Genomic DNA, 27,071 nt, shown 5'->3' on the forward strand with positions numbered 1-27,071 from the left:
CATCTGTAGAACAAGTTCCTAAAAAAGCTTAAACCCTTTAAGGACAAATGTCACGCTGGTGATGCGCTCAGGACTAGGGATGCATTGATGCCGATGCTGGTATTGGATATTGGCCCATGCACATTTACTCATACTTATAAAAAATGATTTACCAATGCCAAGATGAAATACCACCTAGTACGCTCTCAGAAATAAAGGTGTGAAACTGTCACTGGGGCAGTACCCCTCTTGTCACTGGGGTTGGACCCTCAAGGGTACATCTCAGTACCTTTAGTCAGGAAACTTTAATTGTACCATAATCCATGGAAATTAAGTAGTATTGATTCCACACACCCCGTTTCGTCTCCAGGCTTTTTTTTGTTGATCTGTTTTAAAATATTAGGTTATGAAAAGGTACAAATACGTACTTTTCACCTGGAAAAACTTATCTAAGGTTCACAATTGGACCTTAAAATCACTGTATGGAACCTCTGGAACATTTACATTGTTTGTACCTCGATGAACGAAAAGTGTACCTGCGTAGAACCTTTTTCTAACAGTGTACCATGTAATGCAAGCCTGTTGTACGCTGACCCGCTAACGAACAGACGCCACAAGCTGGCAGTAATCGAGGGGCTGCTCGCACAGCGAAGTGTTGTTGATGACGTGGCAGTTGGACACCAAGTGGCTAGTCACTTTAAACATTTCACTTTGGCAAATTCCTGCCAGACTTACACTGTGTGACTTTTAGCCTTTTTTCCTTTTTTAAGCACACACCAAAACAGTCACAACCACTTCTTCTCCAGTATGGGTGGAGACACGCAGGGCAGCAAATGGAGATGAAAAATGTCTATGTGTGTGGGACTGAAGTCCGTATATGCCTGCCTTACTCTGTTAGACTAAATAGAATTGCAAGGTCCATTGTCTTTGTAAGATAGGCTGTAGAGAGACTGTGCTGTCCTAGTCGGGAACATCACTGGCTGGTTTCAGTTTCGTTGTTAGCAGTGTTAGTTACACAGTGTTAGCAAAGCTGCTGTAGCAGTTTCTCCGCTTGTTTGCTCAGTACTCGGGGGTACAGCGTGTTATTTTCAATGAAACAGCTTTGTTTGAAAGTGTTCATAGACAGAGCTGTCTGTAGAGTCTGCGTTTCATGTAGCATGTCAATCAGTGCTTTTGTACAGTGTGAGCATATGAATCATAGGCTTTGTCGTACATGATGGTCTATTCAAACATACAGTGAGAGTCACCAAAGAACAAGATTTCTAAAATTGCACAGTGTTTGTCTGGCTTTAGAGGACATTCATCCACAGCTCAATCAGCCAAAATGACTGCAGCAACACACATAGTGAGCTCATCAGATTAGCCTTGGATGTGATACCTGCTGTCACTGTGCTACAGTGACTGTTGTTGAAAGAGACAGATGAGGGGCATAGCACCCAAACTATAAAACATACTTTACTTACAGCTGTACAGAAGTGCATTTCTGACGTGCAGCAAAATCCACTCCTCTTCACTCATTTACACTCACAACTACTTAATTCTAAGTAGATTTGGTGTCTGTATCAGAATCTGTATCGGGAAGTACAAAAAACATGTACTTGCACTTGGTCTCAAAAACTGGTATTGATGCATCTTTACTCAGGGCACATTGTTTAAACTTATATAACCTTTCAACTGTTTGAGATCAACAAAGTTCTTCACGGGCCAGACTTTATAGCAGTTTTTTGTTTTGATAATCATCAGTTGGTACCCAGTCAGAGCATCCAGTCAAGCAGATCCAATCAAAGCAGGGATTCAGGAATTTAGCTTTATAGACCCTCTCATACTGCAGTGCTGAAAAACTACTAATGCTTTTCGAGGGCAGCAGCGAGGAGGCTGAAGACACCTGAGAAACGTCTGGACTGCAACGTGGCTCTGTAAAGCTAAAGCGATACACATTGCCAGAGAACATAAACTGAAAATGGCCCAGGATAACACTGAGGAAAAAATGGTCACATCTACACACTAGAGACATCAACTGGCCTTCATAAGTTCATAAACAAGTTTAGTGTTCAGATTATCCTTTCAAATAGTTTTGTTCTGTTTCTTCCATGTGAAAAAAGCACACACCACCACCATTTACAGTTTATCTGAGCCACATGGTTATCCATCCCTACAAGGCTGGAAATGTGATGAGAGAGCCAAAATTTGGGGTCCATCTGGTTAGGAAGGTGACTTGTCTTAAGGAAGTAATTATTGCAATGACTATAAAGAGTTTGGGCAGCAGGAGTGCCCTTGGCCATAGGTAGCTCTCCTTTTTGTGGTTACTCTGACGAAGGTTTTGTCGACTACACCGATGACTACATTGTAATTCATCAGTCTGAAAACAGCCTGAAAAATGTTATGGTCACTGGATCACATATGTGCTAATCTGGTTTGATTTAAGCTAGATAATTAAATCCTCCTGGTAAGAAAACTGGCTTATTATGGGTGTCTTGATCCAATGTGAAGGACTGGGATCAGGTTTGACTGGGTTCAGTCAAATACAAATACAAATTTGTAAATTTATTTACAAATAAATAAATAAAATAAAAAAATAAAACAAAAAAAAAGGGTAGAAATCAGTAGGTTTTTGTATTGGATGAGAAATCGACTCTACCTTTTTAGATGAGCTAATAAGCTAACAGAGTTAACCGGTACAGCACTGGATGCTGACTACTTGTCTTCTTATAGGTGGATAAAATGCCAGTATGTTTTCACTGTTTCTGGACCTAACTAACATCAGCTAAAGTAGCTTAGTTAGTGATTTAGCCATATCTCAGCTGGCCGCGCATTCACTGCCTTCTCAGTCACATCCTTAACTACATGTCCTTAGCAATGTGCTCATGTTAAGGTACTCGTTATGTAGTGACAAAGTGTAATACAATAGACTTTCTCGCAAATATGAGTGACCTTGCCATTTTTTTACAGTCCTGGTAAAGCATAAAATCAGCTTTTCACAAAATTTTTGGCCTGTAGTTTTTTTCAGTATTTCTGCAGTATAATGAAATGAATACCCAAACAGTTTAATGTTGACTTCTTGAGTGGTTAGCCGATACTAATGATGCACTGCATTCACTTAAGACAGCTAGGTAGATGCTTAGATTAAACAAAATAACAGCTAAATTAAATGTTATGTCATGGTTTCCACTCTTTTTTGGAGGAAAGACAGCACGCAAATCAAGTAGTCATTCACATCTCTGTAATTTATACTGAGATTTCTTATCCTGTGTGAATTGGTCATAAAGATAAAAATTAAATTGCCTGACCTCTCCATGCAAACTGTCAGAATAGTACCCGAGGATTCGGTTACGGGCACAGGCCTACTGTGTCACTTTAAAGTAATAGGCAGCCTAGCATATTTTATCTATTGGACTGATATTGCTAACTTTGTCTGGCTATGTGAAGTCATCAGAATGCTGTTTTATTTGTGCTGATTGGAGAAAATATAATCTGGTGATGTGTGGCATAATTTGTAAGTTTAGTTTTATGCAATAGCATTTTCTTTCAGATTGACTTTTTGAAATGGAAATCTACACTGTGGGATATTGTAGTTCATTTGTCAGTCCAAAGTTAGACCTTTTGTTTTTATTTATTCATGCGTGTGACTTAATACAGGATACCTTTCACTTTTTTCTTAGTACCTATTTGATGATGGCCTTGATAATGAGTCAGTCAGGTATGGCTCTGGCTTTAATGCAGATTTGACAAACATGATTTCCTCTTGAATTGTTGTTTAAAGGGCCTTTTATTTAGGTGTTGTGATTTATTTTGCTGTTGTGATTTATTTAACTGCGTTCACATTTAACTTGATTTCCTCAACTTTTTTTTTCAATGTTGATGCTCCAAGATCTATTACAAGTTGGGTGGAAAAGTTGATTTAATTTGTAATGAGCTTTCACTACACCATCTACTTTGTATGTAGTCTGCTTTTATGAAATAAAAATCTTCAGTCTTTGCCAAGCATGCATATACTGTTAAATGCTTTAGTGTTATTTTTGGTTATATGCCAATTTCTGACTTTAGCTCAAATTTTTGGGATGGTTGAAGGCATGCTAATTTCTTTTGGTACTTCCCAAAAGTCTGGAAGTCTTTTATTAGCGTGAAATGCGTAGTATCTTATCTTGGCTGACTTGATGAAGTGTGAGGTGGATGTAGAATATTTTTCTTAACTGAAGGGAACTCAGGAACAAGGTCTGAATGAGTTACTTGAGAACTTCTGTATTAATGTGTACTTAGGGAAAGGAAATGTCTTCACCCCTTCTATAAAAAAAAATCGCTCCTACCCCTTCCCAAAGAACCAAAATAACGAATTCTGAATTGCATTCGGGTCTCTGTATGTATTTAAACTGTTCTACAGGTTTTTGCACTGCTGCTTTTCTTCCTGTGGAAAAGGCCATGGGTGGGAAGTCCCTATCTAGGGCAGTATCCCGGATGTTGTGTTTGTTGGTGCAGATTAGAGAATACCCTCTTTACTTTCAAAGCACTAACTAGGCTAGGTCAGTGTAGCCTAGACCGCATAACACTCAGCTAATGTACAACATCCAAATTGATTCTCATCTTTTTGCCTAGTGACTAGAAATGTACCTTCTAGGAAGTTTGGAGCAAAAATACTAATGATGCTGCAATTTGGAGAAGCTGAATATATGATTTTTCTTTTGTGAAATGTTAAAAGGCAGAGTTTTAACAATGTTTCACAGGCGCAAAACACAAGTAATTACGAATAAAAAAAAACAAGATATGGAGAAGTCCCTTTTAATTTGTGTAATTTCAACTTGTTTTTTTTTTTATTATTAAATGCAATCTCATTTTATTTACCTCGATAGCTGCCTTCCTCAACTCCTTTTCACAGCTGATTGGGGATCAGAAGTGATGCCACTGCTGCAGTGATTAACAATTGCTAGACCGAATCCTGTGCAAAATGATGAATTGCTGTGCAAAATACAAAAATGATCAGTTGTACTTTTCCAATTTGTTTTGACCAATGAAGAGGAGTGCTTTTTCTGTTGGTTGTTTTTTGGCGTTGAGGCACATGGGAAAGAGGAACACTTCCTCTTTCTTAAGGTTAAATATGAACTGCCAAGTGTACTTTTTCCCTGTGGTGTGTACAAACCTTTTTTTTCACACAGGCACATTTTTGTGAATGGGTGGCTTTTTGAAACACCCTTAGGATTCATTCATAAGTAACACAAGGGTGAGAGAGACAACTGTATTTCATTGGTCAGACTTGTATGTAGATTTACTGATGTGGTAATTTATTTGGTTGATAAATTGCTAAAATGGAAACCCATGAGCAAACTGTATGGCCTTTAACGTACTAACGTGTAGGTGTGCTAGCAAAGAGAGAAAGAACCAGTAATGTTGTCTGAGCTGAATTAAACAAAAAAAAAATCAGTGAAAACAAGAACACAATCCCACAGTGATGAAAAATCTATCCATAGATCAGTAATAATCACTCTGAAACCTGGAATAAAGAAAATCTTTCTTTTTCTGTTGATTTGCTATGGGCAACTTGAAAAATCGACTCCAAAAAGCCATTCAAAATCCAGTGTTTGATAATTTGAGTATTACAGTGGTTTAAGCAGGCAAGGCTTTACAGCTTTGTTTTACAACTCGATTCTGTGCATTTTTACAGAATTGAATAGCGTTTAAGCATGGTTGCCTGTAAATCGAAAGTGCTATCGTACAGCATTATAGTTTCAATACTTCATGAAAGCAGAAAGCAGAACTGCCTGGGATTGCTCCATTTAGTCTTATGAGGAACAGGAATCACAATAGAGCTGTGGATTGTATGCTTATAAGGCATTTTGTATATATGCTTATAAGGCATTTTGTGCATTTTGTGAACAAACCACTGCTGATAAAGTTTCAGAGACCGATATTTCTGGCAATTTTATGTTCACTATTCAGTTTGAAATTCTGGGAGGAAGCTATTTCTGCCGTGGATTGGGAAAATACCTTGGTCCCTCTGCTACTCAGAGTCCTTCCTGTAAATATGAAAACCATATCTTGCTAAGCATGCCTGTACACCTACAGCGTGCGCACACTTTGAATGTACTGAATAGATCCAGTATTTTTAACAAAATTCAGCAAAGATGAAATTCATTCTCAGGCACTTGCAGTGTTGAGAATCTGTATTATGGCGTGGTCTGGCTTTCTGTCTACCACAAAAAAGCTGTCTCTCTCTAATATGTAAAAATGTTCAGGCTACTTCCTCTCTGTGGTTTCTGATTTATCTACGTCTAAATCTTCTAAGTGCGTATTTGGATTCTGTGGAATTAATGTAATTGATATTGAAATCAGATCTATTAAATTTTCCATTGTCCTTGTGTACCTCACCCTCCATTTGACCATTTGGTGTGATTTTGCTATGTCCACTGAGGAGTTTCCAGTCTCTTGACCACAGGTGGAAAAACCCCAGGGAAATCAAATGACTCAGCCAAAGAGGAAGAGCATTTGTAGTAATTCTCAGGTCACTATCTTTGGCTCAGTTCTGTTCTGCGGTTCAGTGTTATCTGATTACTAAGGGGGAACTACAGATTCTGATATTCAGCATCTATAAAGCAAAGTGCCATAACAGTGGCTAAGAGTTATGGAAAAAGAGTAAGGGTGGATAGTAGAGGAGCAGTCTGTCTTTGGTGGATTAGTCAAAGTGAAACATCTCACAAACTATCTTTAGCCTGCTTGCATTCTACTTGTGTTGAAGGACATCTGGTGGATACGTTTATATTGCTTCTAGGACTGCAGATGTGTCAGATGCTTTAATAATCAATTGTGTGTTCACTGGCTGAGACAGTCAGATTTATACTATTCATTTAAAAGGTGTTTGAGTGCTTTCACATTTAAATTCAGGAAATAAATGCAGATATTTTAATTGACAAGAATTCTGTAGGTGGTAAGTGCATGTAAGTGCTTATTAAATTTTGTTTTGTAATAATCAGTAGGCATTGGTATTTTTAGCGATACCAAAACATAGTTTGCATGAAATCTATAATTTTTTTTTTTTTTGCCTTGTATTTAGAGCTGTGTTTAAAAATATCGATACGGCAGTGTATTGTGGATAAGCTTGTGGCTGTACATGTGTTGATACAGTAATGACTGTGTTGATGGTGTTGATGGTGGTGTTGGTGGTGTTGGTATAGAAAGCTGTGTTTTGGTCTCTTCCAGTTTCACTCTGATCCCTTCTGTGCATGACACATTCAGGATAAACGGAGCAAAGAGGAAAGTTTATTCATGGGTTTATGGTGTGCTGTTGTGTGCGTAAGTATCCTTTTTTTAACTGTCTTTAAGGCATGTATGATCCTTGTTAGCCTTTTGTTTGATTTAGTTTCACTTTCACAGTTAGGTACTAAGGCCCAATCCCATTTCTTCTTTTTACCCCTACCTCTTGTTTTTGAGTGTCACCCTAACCCCTTGGAACTGAGTTACAAGGGGTAGTGGTTGAAATCTTACCCTATGAAATGGGACCCTCAAATTAAAAAAAATAAAATAAAATAGAAAAAAATAAAACACTGCTTCATTAACAGGCTACTAGTGGTGCTCTGTAGGCGACCCGGCCCGTCTTCAGTGATAGCAGAGAAGAGAGAAGTTCAGCAACCTCAGTGCTGGGTTTTAGTTACATTTAGGGCATCATATGCTTTCAAAGAGGGGGTATAAGACAATTATTTATTATTGCCCACCGCTAAATCTTTGGTGATACGAAGCTGAAGTCAGCTATTCACCAAGTTCTTGTTTGAATATTCCCGTTCCACCTTAAATGGTGCAGCAGTTACATTCTGGCGCTTCAGGTATCAGTACTGCTGGACTATTTAAGGTGGAACGGGAAAGTTAGCTAGCTAGCTACTGAGACGTTAGCATGCTGTCAGCGATTTCTTTTTTTTATGCTTGTTACGAAGAAAACGACCATAATACGTTAAAATGACATTAAACTAAGATAATACGATGGTTGTCGTAATTTTTTTTTAAGGAGAAAATACTCACATTTGTGGCCGTCTTTGGTCGCTCTCGCAGCCGTCTTGCCAGTTTTTCCTTTTGTTCTCATAACACTCTGTTTGGAGTGAGCCTCTGAAAAACCTCCGTTTGGAGGGCCATGTAGCCCTAACACTTCGCCCTTTCTCAACAAAAATTGGGACGCACTAACCCTAGACGTGAACGCACAAAACTGAGGGCTAAGGGCTAAGTGGTAGGGGCAAGGGGTGAATGGGATTGGGCCCAAGTGTCATTAGTTTTTAGCCTGTTGCGATTAGCATTTAGCCATTAGCATTTTGGATATGTTTTAGTAGAGCTGCTTTGTGTTGAAGTGCTGTTAAAAACTAAGCAGATGATTATACTGTGCTATGTCATCTCTGACTCATGTTTGTGAACATTTTGTTGTTCTCTGTTCATTTTATAGCCAGACTCACTATTTTTTTCATTTCCGCCCAAATACTGACTACTGCCTCACAGACCTGCTTTTACCAACATCCTAATTCCTTTTTAAAACTTACATTAAACATTTTAGATAAACATTAATACAAAAAGAGTGTGTTATTCTTCCCAGCCTTATTTATTTTATTGTTTTATCCTTGTAGTTTTTATAAGGTAAACACTGACAAAATGTCTACTGTACATCTGGTGTGTGTCATTGTGCGGTACTGTATTTTGACTCTTATGTTGTGATACCCAGCACTACTTGTATTGAACATACATCGTCAACATCTACCTTTTCACCCTTTTAATTCTCAGAAGTAAGAATTAAACAAATAGGAGAGCTACTAATAATTAGTAATTGATTTAATCTATTTATTATTTTATTTTTACATTTATTTATATACATTAACTTGCAAATTTCTGACCCGAAACATGAGCATGTTTATTTTCTCTGCTTTAACCAGGCTTGTTTGTGGTGTTATCACGTTACTTACTGAGCTGAATTGTGTTGTCGGGGGAAGGTTATGCCAATATTGATTGAGAGGTGCCTGAGCCTGTAGGTCAGGAGCAGCCTATCAGTCAGAAAAAAGGGGCATCTCATTAAGTGTTGGCAGTATAACACCAAAAACGTATTCAGTGGTAGTTAACAGTGATGATGGAATTTCAAAATTTTGAGGATATTGCAAAATTTATGTTCCCTGTTTGTCTAGTAAGCGGCCAAATAAACACAGATGTTTAGATGGTGCGCACATTAAATAACAAAACAAAAACTGTATCATACACATTGACTCTACATTCAGTTTTGGGAGAGTTTAAAAAAAAAAGTAATCCATTACAAATTACTTCCCTCATGTGGCAATGTATTTTTTTTATTTATTACTTTTCCTGAAAAATAAACTTCCCTACTTTTTCCCTGAAATAAAAATTAAAAAGGAGGAAGCTTAAAAAACAGTAGTACTTTCAGTGCATTCTTTAGGAAGAAATGGCCACAGAGAACATCTTTTTAAGGCATGTCACTTTCCCTGCTTTATATTAGCTCGCGTATAATGTTTGAAAATCTAAACAGTTCAGTAGAAATATACAGCGTCCTCAACAATTATTGGCACCCCTCGTTAAGATGTGTTCTTAGGCTTCTAATAAATTCTTTTGAAAATAATATAGGACAACAATGCAGAAAAAGAGAAAAATCCAACCTTTAATTCAAGTGCATTTATTCAGTGGGGAAAAAAATCCATCATTTAAGAAATAATTCTTTTACATGAAATCATCTGTGCCACAATTATTGGCCCCCCTGATTTTAATACTTTGTACACCCCCTTTTGCCAACAAGACAGCACTTAATCTTCTCCTATAACATTTCACAAGATGGGAGAATACAGAGAGAAGGATCTTCGACCATTCCTCTTTGCACAATCTCTCTAAATCGTCCAGAGTCCTGGGTCTCCTCTTCACTCTCCTCTTTAGCTCACCCCACAGGTTTTCAATTGGGTTGAGGTCTGGGGACTGAAATGGCCATGGGAGGAGCTTGATTTTGTGTGTGGTGAACCAATTTTGTGTAGAATTGGCCACATGTTTAGGGTCACTATCTTGTTGAAAGACCCAGTGACGACCCAGCTTCAGCTTTTGGGCAGAGGCGACCAGATTTTGATTTAAAATGTCCTGGTATTTCAAAGAGTTCATGATGCCATGCACCCTAACAAGGTTCCCGGGGCCTTTGGAAGAGAAACAGGCCCACAGCATCACTGATCCTCCCCCATACTTCACAGTGGGCATGAGGTGCTTTTCCGCATACTCATCTTTTGTGTTACGCCAGACCCACTTAGTGTTTGTTGCCAAAAAGCTCTATCTTGGTCTCATTTGACCAAAGCACACGGTCCCAGTTGAGGTCCCAGTTGAAGTCCCAGTACCGCTTAGCGAACTCCAGACGTTTACGTTTATTCTTGTAAGTGAGAAAAGGCTTTTTCCGTGCATGCCTCCCAAACAGCTTGTTGGCATGTAGATGGTACCTGATGGTTGTTATGGAGACTTTGTGACCCCAAAATGCTACTCTTTGATGCAATTCTCTAACAGTGAGCTTTGGAGAACTTTTTACTTCTTTTACCATCCTCCTCACTGTGCGTGGTGGCAAGATAAACTTGCGTCCTCGTCCAGGCTTGTTTGCCACTGTTCCAGTTGTTTTAAACTTCTTGATGATTCCTCTGACTGTAGATATGGGCAGGTGTAGGCGAGTGGCTAGTTTCTTGTAACCATTGCCTGACTTATGAAGGTCGACACACATCTGCCTTACATGAATGGTGTGTTCTCTTGACTTTCCCATGTTGAAGAGTGGATAAGAGAAATAGGCCTCTGTGTCATGTCCTATTTATACTCCAGGGAAACAGGAAGTGATGAATTACTAATTAAAGGTTCCTAGATACTCTGATCAACTTTAAAACCACAGCAGAAATGACAGAAATGCTTCAGTTACATTTAGTGTCTAGGAATTGTTAGGGGTGCCAATAATTGTGGAACAGGTGATTTTATGAAAAATAATGATTTCTTAGTCAGGGATTTTTTTAGTTTTTTTTTTTAAAATTCACTTGAGTTAAAGGTTACATTTTTCAGTGTGAGATTATGCTTCTGAAATAAAAATTGAATTTATTTTAAGGCTTTTAACACATCTTAACGAGGGGTGCCAATAGTTGTTGAGGGCGCTGTATGATGCAATTTTGCATATAAAATAATGTCTGGCTTGTTTAGTTAAGATACAGGGTTTTTTTTCTTTAGCCTGAGGATCTGTAGCTGTGTCGTTAGTGTGCAGTCTGATAAGATGCTTCGTTGGACCGATTGCTCGTTCAGTTTACAGAATTGGAAAGTTGTTTAAAGCTTGTGCATAACTTGCACCAAATTTGTATCTTTATGTACAGTTAATTAAAAATTATAGAAGTATATGTTTGGAAACATCCACTGTTGTCCTTCTTGGTCCTTTTAGAACCAACTGTGTAAAATACGTAAAAGGACAGATGTGGATAATATATAGATGTCATATGTGTTTTAAATATATTGCACATAGTTTATGATTAGTTTGGAAATGTGTAACACAAGTAACAATTCTTCATTGTTCTTAATCATGTTACAGTTGGGGTGTGTGTTTTATTTTTATTGTCGTTTAAAATCTGCACTTCTGTCTTTTTTGATTAGTTCAATTTGAACATGAGGATAAAATATAGCAAATTTTGAATTTTCCAAAGTAAAGGCTACCAAGCAAACTCATGAAACAATCAGTGACTCACCAAACCAGAACTGGCCAAAACGGTCACTGTTCAGCTTTTTGCCTCTTAACACATTTTGTAATTTGTCTCTTTTCATCTGCTGAGGTGACCTTCTGTGCTGCTGTGGTGATGGATTACGTGCTGGCTTGGCAACAACAGGAGTTAAGTTAGTGTGTGTATATATATACTTGGAACAGTATCAGTTAGAACCACAGTTGTCTCTGCTCTCTTATAGAGCCTAAGACACTCTGAACCAGCCTAAGTGCCTGATGAGGAGCACAGGAAGGCCTAAATGCCCTCAGGTCACAGGAAGCCACTCGGTGCAGGACAGTTCGCCACTGTTCTGAGAATCTGTTTTACAGTTTGTTCTTTCTGTTAATGAAGTGGGATGAAAAATGCTGACTCGCCATGCCAAATAAGCCTACTCCAAGGAGGAGGAAGTTTGTGGAATCTCCCCGATTAGGCTTCATGACTCAAGACTCCCTGTTGTGTTGCTTGTGGTGGGTTAGTGATTCTGGCAAGTGGTCTTACTTTTCCCCTCCCCTCCCTTCAATGGACTTAAAATGTTTAGTCATCACCGTACTTCTCAAAGAGGAAAAGGTGGAAGAAATGAATGGATGTTCCTCATTAGGATTAGGTTCCATGGGTAATGACCCCCTGTTATTTCCAGTAGTGGGTTGAGCAGAGAAAAGCAGGGGTTTGCCTGGCAGAGGTCTTTAATCAGATCATGACACTTATGTAGACATAAACATGTTTGCCATGTGATGATATCCTGCCGTTACAATGCGCAAACAACATTCTGAGCTAAAGTCTCATATCACTAAAGCATGCACGTACACACACGCACACATGCTGATCCCTTCAGGGGGAGGTGTTTTTTTTGTTTTGTTTTTTTTTCTTCTCCTTTTCCTTTAAACACCCAGCTCTATAGAATCAGAATAAGAAGCTTTGGTCACCCAGCCCAGCCTGTTGTCTCTAGGCTCCCTAACCAGAAGCAGGTGGGACATGCTGCCTTCACCCCCTCTCCATCCTCCTGCAGACCCTCACCCTGTTCCTTTGTGCTGGCCTCGAGGGCTTCCTTTGTGCTGGGCCTCTGGAAGTTGAATGGCCACATCTGCCATCCTCCCACTGAGCGGATGACGGCCCTCGCTGAAAGGACTTGGGCAGCAGATGGGGCATGATTGCCTGCAGATCTGCTGGCATTTAAGGCAAGGAGAGCCTGGTATAGATTTTTTTTAAGTGTGTATATATATATATATATAATAGTAACATATATATTAACATCCTGATGGAAATGCTGTAGCTGTGCATAGATTCACAGGGCCTCAGGCCAGGGGAATCATGTTTCACTTATCTATGTGTGAAATACCTAAAAGTACAAATTAACTCTCATTTTGGGTTAGTGTTCAGTGGCCCGCACACAACTGAACTTTATACGTCCCTATGTTAGTTTTATTTGAAATAACTCGCTGACTGCTGTCGTAAATGATAAATATGTCTAGGGACATATTATTGATGCTTTGCATAGAGTATAGAGCAATATGGGGTTAGGTGCCATAGCAGACCAACACAATCACAGTGAGATTATCGGAGGAAATAATCTCAATAACGTTTGGTAATATTGTTAGTAAATCCTTTAAATGTCCATTTATTGTAAGGTCTGATTTTCTGCATATATGCAGGGCTTGTTCCTGTTGTGTTGTGATCTTCCAAGTAGGGAAGTTTTGTTTTGTGTTTTGGCAGAGTTTCCATGTGGTCCATCTCCGTCTGGGAGAGATGAGGGTGTCCAGACTCCACCACTCGTTTCATAGGACATGGCTTTGTGCCAGCTCCGCCCCCCTCACACCATGCAACATGCCCCTGATTTCCTCCTACTTTAGATGACTCATGATACCTGCCTTTTGCCCTTTTTTCCAGTCAGTAATAATCTTTGCCAGCTTTATTAGGGTTTTGATCTCTCAGCACAATACTGTCAAATTTCAGTAGTCCATGCAGCATTCTTCTCGTTGTTTGTCAGTTTTCTGTGGCTGCCTTTCAAAGCTCTGTGCCTCTGTTTCAAGCATGTGTGCTCTTGCACTCGGAGACCTTCTATGACGCACTTGTTTGAGCCTTGTATGCCCAGCCACTGCATGCCTGTTCTTTAACCGTGCTCACCCCAGAGCAGCTACACAACATCTGATAGATAACAGAGAAATGAGGTAATGTGTCGTCACTTCTGAGCATCAAACCTTACTCATTGTGAAAGTAGAAGAATACAAGTCTTTTTACAACCCATTATACCTATGATCTAAACTTGATACTTTTTTAGTCTCCCTACATTTCACGTACAACTAGAACAGTCTGGTGTGAGGGCAGTGCAAATCATTTAGACTTTAACAAAGCAGATTGTCATTACACTTTAACAAAGGGATTTGGCTCCGTTTCTATCATAACATTTTAACAAAACAGCAATGGGGGTATCTCCTGTCTGTAGCCTATTTCCAGGAGGAACTATTACAAGGAGCTTAGTCCTTTTGTCCTCTTTGACCAATGCAGGTACAGAACAGGTGTCCACAGGAGCTGGTGTCTTGCTGAGCCTTGTTGGCTTGGCAACCTGCTTTTCATTTGCAGGCTGGGCATGTAATTATGCGAGTGGCTTAAACAATTGGGCATATCATCTTACCAGTTTCTCTGCCACCTATTAGCATGCCACACAATTCTCTTAGTTTTTTTCTCACATGCTGAACCTGGTACAGCACCAGGAATTTGCTTTATTGTTTTGGGGTAGTTCTTATTCAGAGGAGCAAAACATATGACTTTTTTCATATAGCTTAAAATAGTGGTAGGTTAGCAGAAAAATTTAAATATTCAACATTACAATATTAGACAGTGATTGGGATGCTAGTCTGTAGAGGGAGAGCAATCACATTTTGTTTTGCATTCAACCCAATCTATAATGTGCCCACAACAACCCACAAAACACTTACATCAGAGAGCTGTCACCTTGTTAGAAACAACTTCTTGGTTATAAATGATGAGAGACAAGAAGAAGGAGGAAAGAGTAAGCCTTTGCATCTGGTGGTGTGTGGGTGACATCAGTATCTTGCACACAAATACATTCACACACACACACACAATCACTGCTAAAGTGATACATTATTTTGTTATATTTATGTATAAATACAGTGATGGATGATCAGCTTTACTTGCTTAAAGTAGCTGTTGTGTTATGAAAATAAACATTGTCTTTCTGTAGTTGTATTGGATTTAAATACTGCTTAAACCATAAGCCTTTTCTGGCTTTCATACCAATACCAACGTGTTCATTTTAATTATCAGTTTAATTATCAGTGGTGCTGATAATCACGTCCTACTTTTTCGGTTTTAGTTCTCACTACAAGAGAACAGGAGTGTCATTCACCTTAAGATTTCTTTCCGTTACTTTAAGCGACTGGTGGAGAGACTGGATCCAGTAATGTGAGCACCCCCTATAGGCCATAGTTGATAGCTCCCACACAAGCAGTGGTGGGCAGTGAGAGGAATCCTGACATGTTGGCGAAGGAGAGAGCGAGACTCCCTGCAAAGGCCACTGTCATGAGATTCTTTCCACTGAATGTCATGCATAACTGTGTGGTGCAGTGTACCATGCCTGTGTGTGTTTGCATGCGTCAGTAGATGAGGACATTTTTGACTTCATGGTTAAAACTTGCCTCCAAATACTTAATTTGCCATGCCTGGTGTATGTCTGAACTTGAATTTATTGCATCATACAATAGCATACATAATGTCCTGAGCCTTGAGAGTTTGGATTTGTGAGCTGAAGAGCAGCTTGTAATCCTTCTGGTGCTTTATGTGTATTCATCCATGAGCCTAATTGTAAATATTAAATAATAATATTTTATTTATTTACTGAGCATATGCATCATAAAAAAGCAATGCAATAAAATTCGGTGAAATAAAAGATGAAGGAAAAAGATAAACAAAGGACAGCATTTTTGAGAAAAGCATACATAGGTGATAGGTGAATAATCTCTCTTCCTGTCAATTTAAAATAAAATAACAAAACTAAATCAGTTTTTCTTTAATCAGGTAAATAAAAAAGTCAATCAAAATTTAAATGTTAAATTTAAACAGTGCAGTCTGTGCTTTGTACATTCTGCAGTCTGTCTACACTTTTGCTGCAACTAAATTCTACAGTCACAAGTCTTTATGGAAATGGAGGAAAGTCAGTATCTCTCCGTGCTCTTGTGAGAGTCTAGCTCTCCTCTGAGAGCGGATATTCTCCATTGCAGAGGAGGCGTGCTCTGATGGAGCGGATGGAAAAGTGGTGAATGTTTGTGGCAAACTTGTTCTCTATGAACAGTTAAACTTTAATGATTTTGTGTAAACGCTTCATTTCTACGGTAACCCTTTGTCCAGCTGCCCTGTATTTCTGCTGTGAACCACCTCCTTAAACTGTTTGCGAGTGGAGCCAAACGTTCGTGGAGAACAGAACTGTTTGGAAACACTCACCTCTGTTCGCCGAATTTGAACGCACCGGTGGCCTCGATGTTAAGACAACCATGCGATGTTTAAAACAGTAAAAGTTATCTGAAAAGTGAACAGGGTCACTGTGAATAATAGTTACTTGCTTCTCTGTTCCAACTCCATTAATGATTCCAAAGAAAATGCATTTCAAAATACAAATGTTACAGCTCAGCTCAGAACATGAAGTAGGACAGAATTTAACATTAACATTAGCTAACTAGCTCGCTAGCACAACTTTCCCAAACCACACACGTCTGTACTTCACATACTACTCTAATGAGTGCACTTCTAATGGTGTATGTGCTATTTTTACACACTTTAGTGTGCTAGTATGCGGTTTGGGACGCGGTGTTTCTTACTAAGATGAATCTTCTTCATCCAGTGAGCCGGCAGGTTTCCTCCTCAGATGCTCCAACATGGAGGATGTGCTCCCATGCCGGTTGAGGTTGGCTTTACAAACAGCACAACTGACAGCCTTTTTTTCCTGAGTTTAGCGTGAAATGCTCCTACACTTTTGAGGATTTTGTTCTTGAGGCTGCCATCGCGCTTTGGTTACCTCTCCGGTGAGTGGTAATGCCAAAACGTTGTGAAAAAATTTGCGAAAATTGCAAAAAGTGAGTGCGAGAAAGACGCATGATGGCGTCACCAACTAATTGACTACTAAATTAGCTGCCAGCTAATTTGGTCGTTGATTTTAGTCGACTAAGTCGAATAATGGTTGCACCCCTATTGTACTGCTAATGGAATATTTTTGCTTGTTTTGGAATATTTTGATGCTTGTTTACAAAACGTTTGAGCTTGGGTTAGTGTAATCTAAACTGAATGTTTTATTTTGTGCTTTTGCTGTATATTTCATTGCATTAGTAGTTAATGTGAATGAGAGCATCTGACAAATACCGTAGATGTAATTTAATGGTGAAGATATTTAAAAGCTAAAAAGCCTCTTTCTAAATAATGTGAATAAACAAAGATTACAGTATATATTTGTGTTTGGGTAAACGATGGGGCGTAAGATTAATAGTAGATTATATGCCATGGTATTCTCTAATGGTTTGATCTCTTGTTGCATTAATACTACTTGTTGGATCCTGATTCCTTTTGGTTGAAAAGCCTTTCATGCACGTGTGTATGCCTGCCGTCACTTTATCTCTGCTGTGGTGTTCCCTTAGATCCCACCTGCTATTTTTGTCTGTCCTCTAAGTGATCTATCAGAATGAAATCCTGAGTATGGCACGTCCATTACAGAGTTGTCTTCCAGAGGCATTCCTTATATTTGCTTATATGAATCAGTTTAGTTATATTTCTTCTGTCAAACTATGGACAAGTAAAGGGAAAATTTGTTTGGCCATTGTTTGGCCGTTGGTGACCTAATTGTGTATATTCTGTATGGTGACTGCTTCAGCTTCAGTGTTTAGTGCATCTTTTTTTGGTTCAAATGAGAGTACATAGAGCTGTGGTGTAACTTTGCTATTTTGAAATGTTAGTGTATATGTACATACTAGGCCTGGGCGATACTATCAGATATCGTCGAGGATTGAGCAGTAACTTGGTGACTATGCTTAAAAGAAGAGAATTGCTGTATTGGGAATAGAGATGAAACGGTTACCGGTTTCACGGTAAACCGCGGTAAAATTGATGACGTTTAGTAGTACCGTTTAAACTTTAATGTATCGTTAAAACCGCGGTCGATTACCGCGGTGTGAAAAACTCGCTGCACAGAATCAAACAAAGGCAGAATCATCTCTCAGACACTTCTCTGTGTGTATGTAGAGGGTAAGGGGGAGGGGGAGGGGTAGAGAAGGGAGAACATGGGGGAATGTAGTGACAGAGATTTGGAGCTATTTCAGCCTTCTAAGAAGACCAAGTCTGACGTTTGGTCATGTTTTGGGTTTTATAAGGATGCAGAAGGAAAGTTAATTGAAGATGACCACCCTCTCTGCAGAACAGGCCGAAAGAAAATAGCGGCGAAAGGGGGCAACACATCAAACCCTACGAGTCATCTTCGCGACCACCACCCGCTACTTTTTAGAGAACGCAAGGTTAACTTTAACGGAGAAGTCTGTGGGGACTTCGAAGTAGAAGAAATGTCATGGTCTGTGTGGTTTAACTTGTGCTTATGGTTCGTTAATAATATAAAATGAAGCTTTAAGCGTCAAAAAAAGCAGAGCAGAGTCTCCAAAATGAGCTCTAAGTTAACAGTCACACAAGCTCTGGAACGAGACGCTGCAGAGGTTCAATCTGCACAGCTCCCCTTTCTCGCTTGCAGTGTTTACTGTCTGAGAAGAGAATTACACCGTCTCAAATCACTCAGTGTCCCTAGTACGCTACTGTTCAAACAAACACAATCATCATTAACAAGCAATTGAGTTTTAAATAGGGAATTTGTAACCTATTGTTAATAGATTGTTACTGTGAACGTTTCACGCACTCTTTGGGTGAAGGATTTGCTATTTCATGATCCACGAAGTGCACTACATAGGGAAGATAGTGTGCTTTGAGACGGGACCTTGCGCGAGTAAACGCTGTGTGCTGCTTTTAGGAAAAGCAGAGTTTCAGAGATTAAACTTTAGGAGTGTTTCTGCCGCAGCTCAGATGCGCGTTAATTTTAAGTTATGTTTTAGTTTTAAAATGCTTTTAGAGAAGCAGCTCCACAGGTGAAGACACACTGAGTTCTACGCTGTCTGCACGGTCACGCAGTTCCTCTGTGATTTTGGCTGTTTTTCCTGGTGCACTGTGTTGATTAGGGGAACAGCACCACAACGGCACAATAATGCTGCAGTTGCAGTTAGGACAGAAATCCCCAGAGTGCAACACTTCTTAGAAGTAGTAATTTTCCATTAAGACCCACCTCAGAGTTGGTCCAGATTTAATTCTCTATGCAGGGAAATCCCTATTTATTGTAATAAATAATAATAATAATTACAACGGTAATAATAATTATTATTATTTACAACAGTAATAATAATAATAATAGCAATAACAGTAATAATACATTTGCTATTCTTTTGTTTACAGAGTATTGTAAGTAATACAAAAGTAATACTACAAATGTATTGACTATATTTTTTTATTTTTTAAAGTGCATATTGCTGCCAATTCTATCTGTGTTAATAAAAAAGTTGGTGAAACGAGTTTCAGTTTGTGTATCAGTATTTATTTATTTATTTTACTTTTCAACGCTTTTGAACAATATCGCGATAATATCGATAATCGTGATCATTTTGGTCATGATAATCGTGATATGAAATTTTAATATCGTTTCATCTCTAATTGGGAAACTGACAGAGAACCACCGACTGTTAAACAACTTGCTAAAACCGTTGGGAAATTGGGGTTCATGTTCCTATTAAGACATGTGCGGAAGCATGCCCCAATAATCAGAGAGAGCGAGAGAGAGAGTTTAAGAAGCTGCCTGTTAGTTCTCTCTTCTACGCACTGTAGTGCTGGTAGTTCTCTTGCTTAGGAAATGAAAATAAATGCTGACGTGTTTTGAAATCTCATCTTGCTTTAGTGCGTTACTTGGAAAAACAACCAAGCCAGCTGCTATCCCCTAGAGCAGCTAGCTTTAGCCCTGGATCTTTCAGAAGTACAGAAAGTTCCTTTGAAACCCATCTCATGTCCAGGAAACAGGATCAGAAAAAGGTAACATAGTCTACACTAGACTACTACATTAGATACAGTCTACACAATGTTTTATTGCATCATTTATTTTCTTACGGTAATGACTATTGAAATGACAAGTGAAATAGTTTTCAAAAGATCCTAGGTTACGCAGTGTCATATTATTTAATGTGTTTTCTAACCAAAGATTTTCAAGAGCAATAATGTAATTGAAAACCACAATTTATTTTTAATCCAAAAATATCAGGGTTTTCCTCCTCCAGGCCTGAAAAAAAAATAGTAAGTGCTGGAAAAGTCATGGATTTTCCTGGACTTTTCCCCCATGCAATTCATCATTTCGTCACATTTAAAGCATTGAAGAGTCTAGATTGCAAAAAGCTTTGAGATCGAAGACTAATCAGCACGTGAACTAGCTTTGCTAACATTAACATGAATCTTGGCTTGCTCAAGTCTAACATTCAGGAAGTGTGTTGTGGACAGTGTTTTTGACATTCGAACACTGGAGAAGAATTAACAAGCCAAATGTAAGAGATAAAAACCACTTTGGTGCTACTTCTCATGCCTAGACCTTTGCAGCTAGCTTCTTCAGTGAGAGTCAATCTAGGCTTATACTTGACGCAGAAACGACACAGTTGCGGCACCTCCAAATTTCTGTAACTTGGTGCTCAGCTTAGTTCAAAATGAATGAATTTGAAGGGAGATTTGCTGAGTAGACCGGCCTCTACAGGTGCTTATTATACTTTGATCGTACCACATCAAAACTTCACTATAAACGTTAACGTGTTCACTTTAGTTTTGCGCACCGTCTTCGGCGTTTCCCAAAACTCTTCTTCAAAACTCAGTCTTCACAGCGCTCCACAGTGGCTGAACATCACATGCTGCATGTACATTAAGAAAGGATGAGGTAACTGCTGAGGTACTCTCATTGATTTTGATTTTATACAGTTTTGTTGTACTCTGGGTACTCAAAGGGAAATGACTCTCTCCTTACATTCCGCTCCTAAATTAGAGCTGGGCGATAAGGCCAAAAATGTTATCACGATAAACAAAATTCATATCGTTTGATATCGATATATATTGCGATAAATGTCAAATCATTATTTCTTTCACGTTTGAAGGCTGATTTTGCTCCTGGGTGGTTAATTGTGGTTCTAAACTATCACTTATGGTCCGATCATGACAAACGCTCACCAAACAGTGGAACATTTCACAAATCTGTCTTGGGACAGTGGGAGAAAGTTTCTGAGCTGTTTTTATCAGCTGGAAAAGCACAGCTGCAATTTTTGTAATAGTCATAATTTAAGAAAGAAAATAGATTATTTTTAGCTGGTGACGAGCACTTGGCTACCCCGTTACAAATGCTAAACAAGTGGCCAACAACAGTGCTAAACTCTTTAGTTTCTCAACAACGTCAACTCGGTTCGGTAGGAAACTGCTGTCACTCCTACCACATCCATGTCAGAGCATATCACAGTATTCAGACACCAGCTAGCGACGACTGGATTTCTCTATGCTATCATAGTAGTTTAAGGGGTGAACCGCAGTATATCTGTCCTCCTTTTAGGTATGTTTAAACTGAAAGTGGTGATTTTGTGTCGTGTTTGATCTACAGTATCATCAATTCACCATGTTGTGCCGGAGCGCTGCTGTAATTAGCCAGCAGCTAAAAACAGCTAGCCTGGAGAGATGGCGCTCTCCCGCTCTCCAATGCCTCACAGCTTCCTCAGTTTACTTTCGTTTAAATCAGGGCTGTAATTTGCATGAATCCACGTCTTTCTTTCACTTTCGTTGCTTAGGAATGCACTAATACTAAAATATATATATATATATATATATATATATATATATATATATATATATATATATGGCGCTGTAACATGGCGCTGCAGACGTGATTTAACACAGCTGAAGTTGTTAGGATGTATGGAAAGAGGTCAGTTCGCTGTAGGACAGTGCTGTTACACTACTGACCTCGTCATTCACACTCGGTCACAGGAGAACAGATCACCGGTCGCTCCACTCAAACAGGGACTGTATAACTCCGCGTTTCAGCCGTTGCTGAAGTATATTTGGCGACCATTTTTTACTCGTGGCCTCCTCCCTCTGTAATCAAGTCGAAAAATACTATAAAAATTGCCTCAAAGGTATCTTACTTTGCAGATTTTGGAGGGACTGAAGTCACTGAGAAACTTTATTAGGCTACCAAATACATTACCTCCCCACACCACACACAGGCTGCGTTGTTGATCTAGGCAGATTATGAGCTTAAACATTCTGTTAAATAGCTACTGTTTCGTGGTGTTGAGCAAAATGACAGATCCGTTCTCTGAAGTCGGAGTGTTAAACCTAATTCAGGTATCTGTATGCGGATCAGATTTTAATTTCACTTGCGGTCGTTACATTTAAACTGCATAATGACTTACATGCTAATAATATTTCAATATTAAATTAATATTTACATAATGTAACGGTTACTGATAAAATTCAATATTTTTTTTCAAACATATTACAGTGTCATGCTATCAGATGATAAAGTTTGGCGTTATTAAAGTTAATGAACTCATGCTTTCAAGTGTCATTATTTTTGTGAATTTCAAGCAAGGAGTACATCGTAAACCATAAGTAAAGTGTGCAAAATTTAAATGATCCTTATTTGTCAAATATATCATTAAAAATGTCACTAAAACAGGAAATGGTATGTCATCACGGTATACAGGTACAGATGATATATCATCCAGCACTATGCTAAATGTTTAGCATGGAAATTTCAATTTATGTCTTCGAAAAGTCATGAAATTCCCCTGTTTAAAAAGTGTGCAAACCCTGCAATGATCTGAAGGTATTCAGTAATCTGTGTTTTTCCTTTGTCTCTGTTCTTCAGCAGTGAACAATGATAAATAACCAGTGCGTAGAAAAATTAAAATGGGTATCAGAACGCCATGGATCCTTTAAACAGAACATCTTTGCGGATTTAGCTATTAAGGTTTGATGCACCCTTAGTCAATGTATTTACGTTTATGCTCTGTGTAGTAAGAGTCTAGATATTTGGAAGGGACTCAGCTTAATGCAAGGCAGTTTTGTTTGTTCTTAATTAACCAGTTCAGTAGAACTTGCATGGAACATATTGGTGGTCTAGACTAGCTATTAGGGCTGCTATGTAAGTTCAGTCGACTCTGTTGAGATCTGGACAGGCGCTTCAGAGGCACATGGCGAGTTAAATTTGTCTCTGGAATTCATCCTCTGTATCTGTCGTAAATCCCATGGTGAATGTAGTTTGCCTTGGTAGCCTTTAGAAAGGCTCATAAACCCAGTCCTGCTGCAGCTGTTCTCCTCTTTCTGTCTTAATGGGTTTCTCGGCCGTGCCTGATTAATTACAGTGGAGCACTAATGAAGGAAAATTAGCACTGGTAAAGGGGTGAGCATGTTGTGACACACAGGCTGCGTTGTTGATCTAGGCTCTAGAGGGGAAGTGTAATAAAGCGGGATTTCCTCCAGGGGGAGCCAAGCTCCAGATTATGAGCTTGTCTCCGCAGCAGCAGCAGGTGGCTGCAAACATGTCTTTTTATGTGTGAAAGTTTAGTCATCAGCGTTCATGAGTCAACTCTATAACCAAAATGAAACAATATTCATTGATGTGATTGTGGATGAAATTTCAAGTCAAGTGGTCTTTCGCATTCTTTATTATAACTTTCATTATACGCTGGAACTCTATGCAGAAACGTTTTTTAGGCCACAACAGCAGCATATTACACAGGATCACATGAAGTGCAGATAGCTAAACGGTACAATAAACAGATGTGACAAATACACATTACGCAACTAGACAGGAAAGCAAAACAGTATACATAAATTGCAGTCCCATAGCAGTATTCAAAGATTATGATTAAAAGAATTTAAATTGAAGATGTGCAGTGATGATTAAGGGATAGGTGATCCGGCTACATCAGTATGTTCAGTAGTCAGACTGCCTTGGAAAAGAAGCTGTTGCGGAGTCTGGGGGTGGTGAAACAGATGTGCTGGTACCTTCTGGCAGGAAGGTGAAGAACCCATGAGAAAGATGGTAGGGGTAGTCCAAGATGCTATTCGTTTTGCGGGTGCAGAGCTTGTGGTAGGACGTGTCAGTGTCGAGACAGTGCCGTTCCTATACAGTACCCATACACTCATCCACAGACAGTGAGACAGCTGGTCAGAATACACTCAGTTGCTCTCAATACTGGAGGTGGTGCTGCCAATCCCGACAGACTCAGATGCTGTATATTCCTCCAAATCACTTGAATCATTGTATATAGCCGCCTCTCTGAACATGTTCCAGTCTGTGTGCTCAAAACAGTGCTATGCTAAGATGGCTCACTCAGACCAAGTTCTCTCCTGATTCAGAGCCGGTTTGGCAGGCTTTAGCAGAGGTTTGTGTGCTGAATTTAACGTACCAGAGATATTGACAGCATCTCTGTGCAGCCTTGTACACGCTGTGGATATTGGTGTAAACGAAGTCTATTGTGTTTACAAGTCAAGAAAACAATGTGCTGGTAAAAATTTAGGCGTCTTTGACTTGAGATTTGCATGATTTAAGTCCACAACGGCAATAAAAAATGCATCAGGATGTGCAGTCTTTAAGATGTTGATAGCTCCATAGAGTTTGTTCAGCACTGTGATAATGAGCATGGTGGTCAATTTTATTGGGGCTTAAGACTGTTCTGGTCTTTGCAATCATAAAGTTCCCCAGTGCTGAGCAGTAGTCAATACTACCATGACATTTCTGCACCATTCTTCATTGGTATAGACCCACAGGTCTTACCAGACAGTGCTGCTATCCTGTTGGCCCAGTGCTCGGTTAGCCCCGCTAGCTGGATGGCTGTGTCTCGAATGCTGTCACTGAGCCGCGTTTCCATCAACACACAAATTCAGCGGTACTGGAGTTCTTGCTGGGGAGTTAGCTGTAGTCTGAGGTGGTCCAGTTTTTTATTGAGAGAGCAGGCATTGGAGAGAAGAGATGGGAGAGCCAGGTGGCTAGGTATAGCTTTTAGCTTAGCGCGGATGCCTGAGCACTTACCCCACTTCCCTCTGGAAGACTGTTTTTGACTTTTCCTCTCCTGTCACTGTCCTGAGGCCTGGTTCAGTTAGTAGCCTGAAGATGATGCGACTTGTTTTTGGTTTTTACAGCTCTCTGTCAGCTGTACGTGGCTGGCTATGACCGTTCAGAGAGGGCAGTGGTTTATTTAATGAGAGCTGAAGTAAAATAGTGGTGTCCCTGTTCCCAAGCAATTTGTTTTTAGCTTTTTAACAAAATTTTGTGCTCTTATGGTATGTAGGACTTCACATTTAACCGCAAAGGGTGCTTTAGATTGTTTGTTTTATAACAATTTAAAAAACAGAAATACTACAAAAATATCAAGTTTTGTCTCGGGTAGTGTGCTTTCTGTCTTATCACTTACAATACTGTGTAAAGTTCACTTGTCTTAAAATTACAGCAAACAGTCCAACAAGTCCAGGTCAAGCTCTGTCAGATTTATAAGACATCCTTTTTGCATTGTGTAGCAGCGCTTAGGAACCATGGGTTCACTAGCTTTTTATTAATGCAAAAGATCATCTGAAACCAAGATACATATGGAGAATATCATGATATTGAATTTCAGCAAAATTGCCCAGTCCTACGTTGTCATTTGTACCACAATGTTGTCCTCTTATAGTTTTAAAATGTTCTCAGAAAAGTGTAATTTTGTTAGTTGTTTATATTGATATAATTACACTTAACTGTGCTTTATGTGAAAGTAGTTTAAAGTAACTTGATGTCCTTCTTCCATAGATGCTACAAGACTGTCCTAAAGCCAGACGAGAGGTAGAGCTCCACTGGCGAGCGTCCCCCTGTGCTCACATTGTCCGTATCATTGATGTATACGAGAACCTTTACCAGAGCCGCAAGTGCTTACTCATCGTCATGGAGTGGTGAGTCACCCATTTACCCCTCTGCCTGGACTGCATCATCATATTTGTGCCTTTATCGCAATGAGTGAATGTACTCAAAGTGTGCATCCCCAGAAGACCCTCAGACACATGTCTGTAGCATCAGAAACACTCCACTGGCATAATTTCTGATTTTCATTGAGCATGGACTTTAAGTGCATTTGTTATTTATCATGTCTATATAGTACTTAACATATGAACTAGTTACGTTCGTGTTTACAAGGCATGATGCAATTTTTGAAATATTGAATCATTTAGATACCTTATCATTCCCAAGACAACTCATCTCCGGTGTTGTGATGCAGTCAGGAGGTTTCACTGTGCCTTCTGTGTAAAACGGGTACTAGCAGGTGTCTGGAACATTAAGTTATGGTAATTACATGGCTACGCTCTGCTCTTAGCTTGAGTGATCGGAAAAATTCATGTATAGAAGCACGCTTACTGAGACGGTGACCTCTTCTCCATATTATACACATACTGAGCAAGATTATTCTTAGTCACAAACGCCCATTTCACATGTTGGGTAAGGCCGTGACGTAACTTGCATCAGCGTATAAACCGTTTTCCTCTTTATTTCTGTCCCTATGTTTTTAATGCATGTACTGCATTATTTTGATGGGCTGGAATGTGTTAAGTCAGGCATCCAAGTCTCGTGCAAGGTTTCAACATGACATTTACGCAGCAGCCCTGCTGGCTTTAGGTATTTCACACTTGTACGCACAGGCGCATTTTGTGTTTTCGTTATTACCTGACTTCCCTCAAAGCTGTTGACACCTTTTCTTTCTCTTCCACTTAGAGGGAGGTGAAAATTACATATCGCACTTTTCTATTTCACCGGTTTACTTTCTAAAAAGCAGATGTTTTCTCACGTTTGCTGATCTCTAAGTCATGATAACATCTCTTGGCTGAAGGAGTGCACTGGCAAACTAAAGCGTGATTCACACCTTTAAGCGATGCTTTTGTTGGGAAGCATAATTTGATTCTTCTATGACTCATTTAGGGATGTTTTTGTTCATTAGGAATAAATGTAGTCTGGCTGTAAAAATGTACTTTCTAACTGTAAAAAGGTGAATATTATGATATTTCTGAAAGTAACATGTAGGCTTTGGGAATTTGTTTGTTTGTTTGTTTGTTTGTTTGTTTGTTTACCTTTGTGCAATAAGGTTTTCATTTTAACCTATGTACAACAATTGCAAAACCTTTGATTCATGAGGTACTCAAGATAATTACTGAGCCCTTAATGCAGTGTGATGGGTTTCTCAGAGTAAGGAATATAGAATCAAAAGCCCAGTCTTTAGGACTAGGATTGAAAACCATTGCTGTGTA

At 39.2% G+C, this 27,071-nt stretch overlaps 1 protein-coding gene across 4 annotated transcripts in view; it reads left to right on the top strand.

Moving 5' to 3' along the window:
• mapkapk2a (MAPK activated protein kinase 2a) overlaps positions 1 to 27,071 on the top strand; it is a 51,091-nt gene that overhangs the window by 12,073 nt on the left and 11,947 nt on the right. For 3 of the 4 annotated variants that reach the window (XM_036559020.1, XM_036559021.1, XM_036559023.1), the window contains exon 2: positions 25,588 to 25,727. In XM_036559020.1, the coding sequence (XP_036414913.1) occupies positions 25,588 to 25,727 (140 nt within the window). Of the gene's footprint in view, positions 1 to 7,164; positions 7,258 to 25,587; positions 25,728 to 27,071 lie in introns of all 4 variants that reach the window. The other variant, XM_036559022.1, reaches the window with a different exon arrangement.

The sequence above is a fragment of the Colossoma macropomum genome, unplaced genomic scaffold (genome assembly GCF_904425465.1).
Source record: "Colossoma macropomum unplaced genomic scaffold, Colossoma_macropomum, whole genome shotgun sequence".
Classification (NCBI taxonomy): Eukaryota; Metazoa; Chordata; class Actinopteri; order Characiformes; family Serrasalmidae; genus Colossoma; species Colossoma macropomum.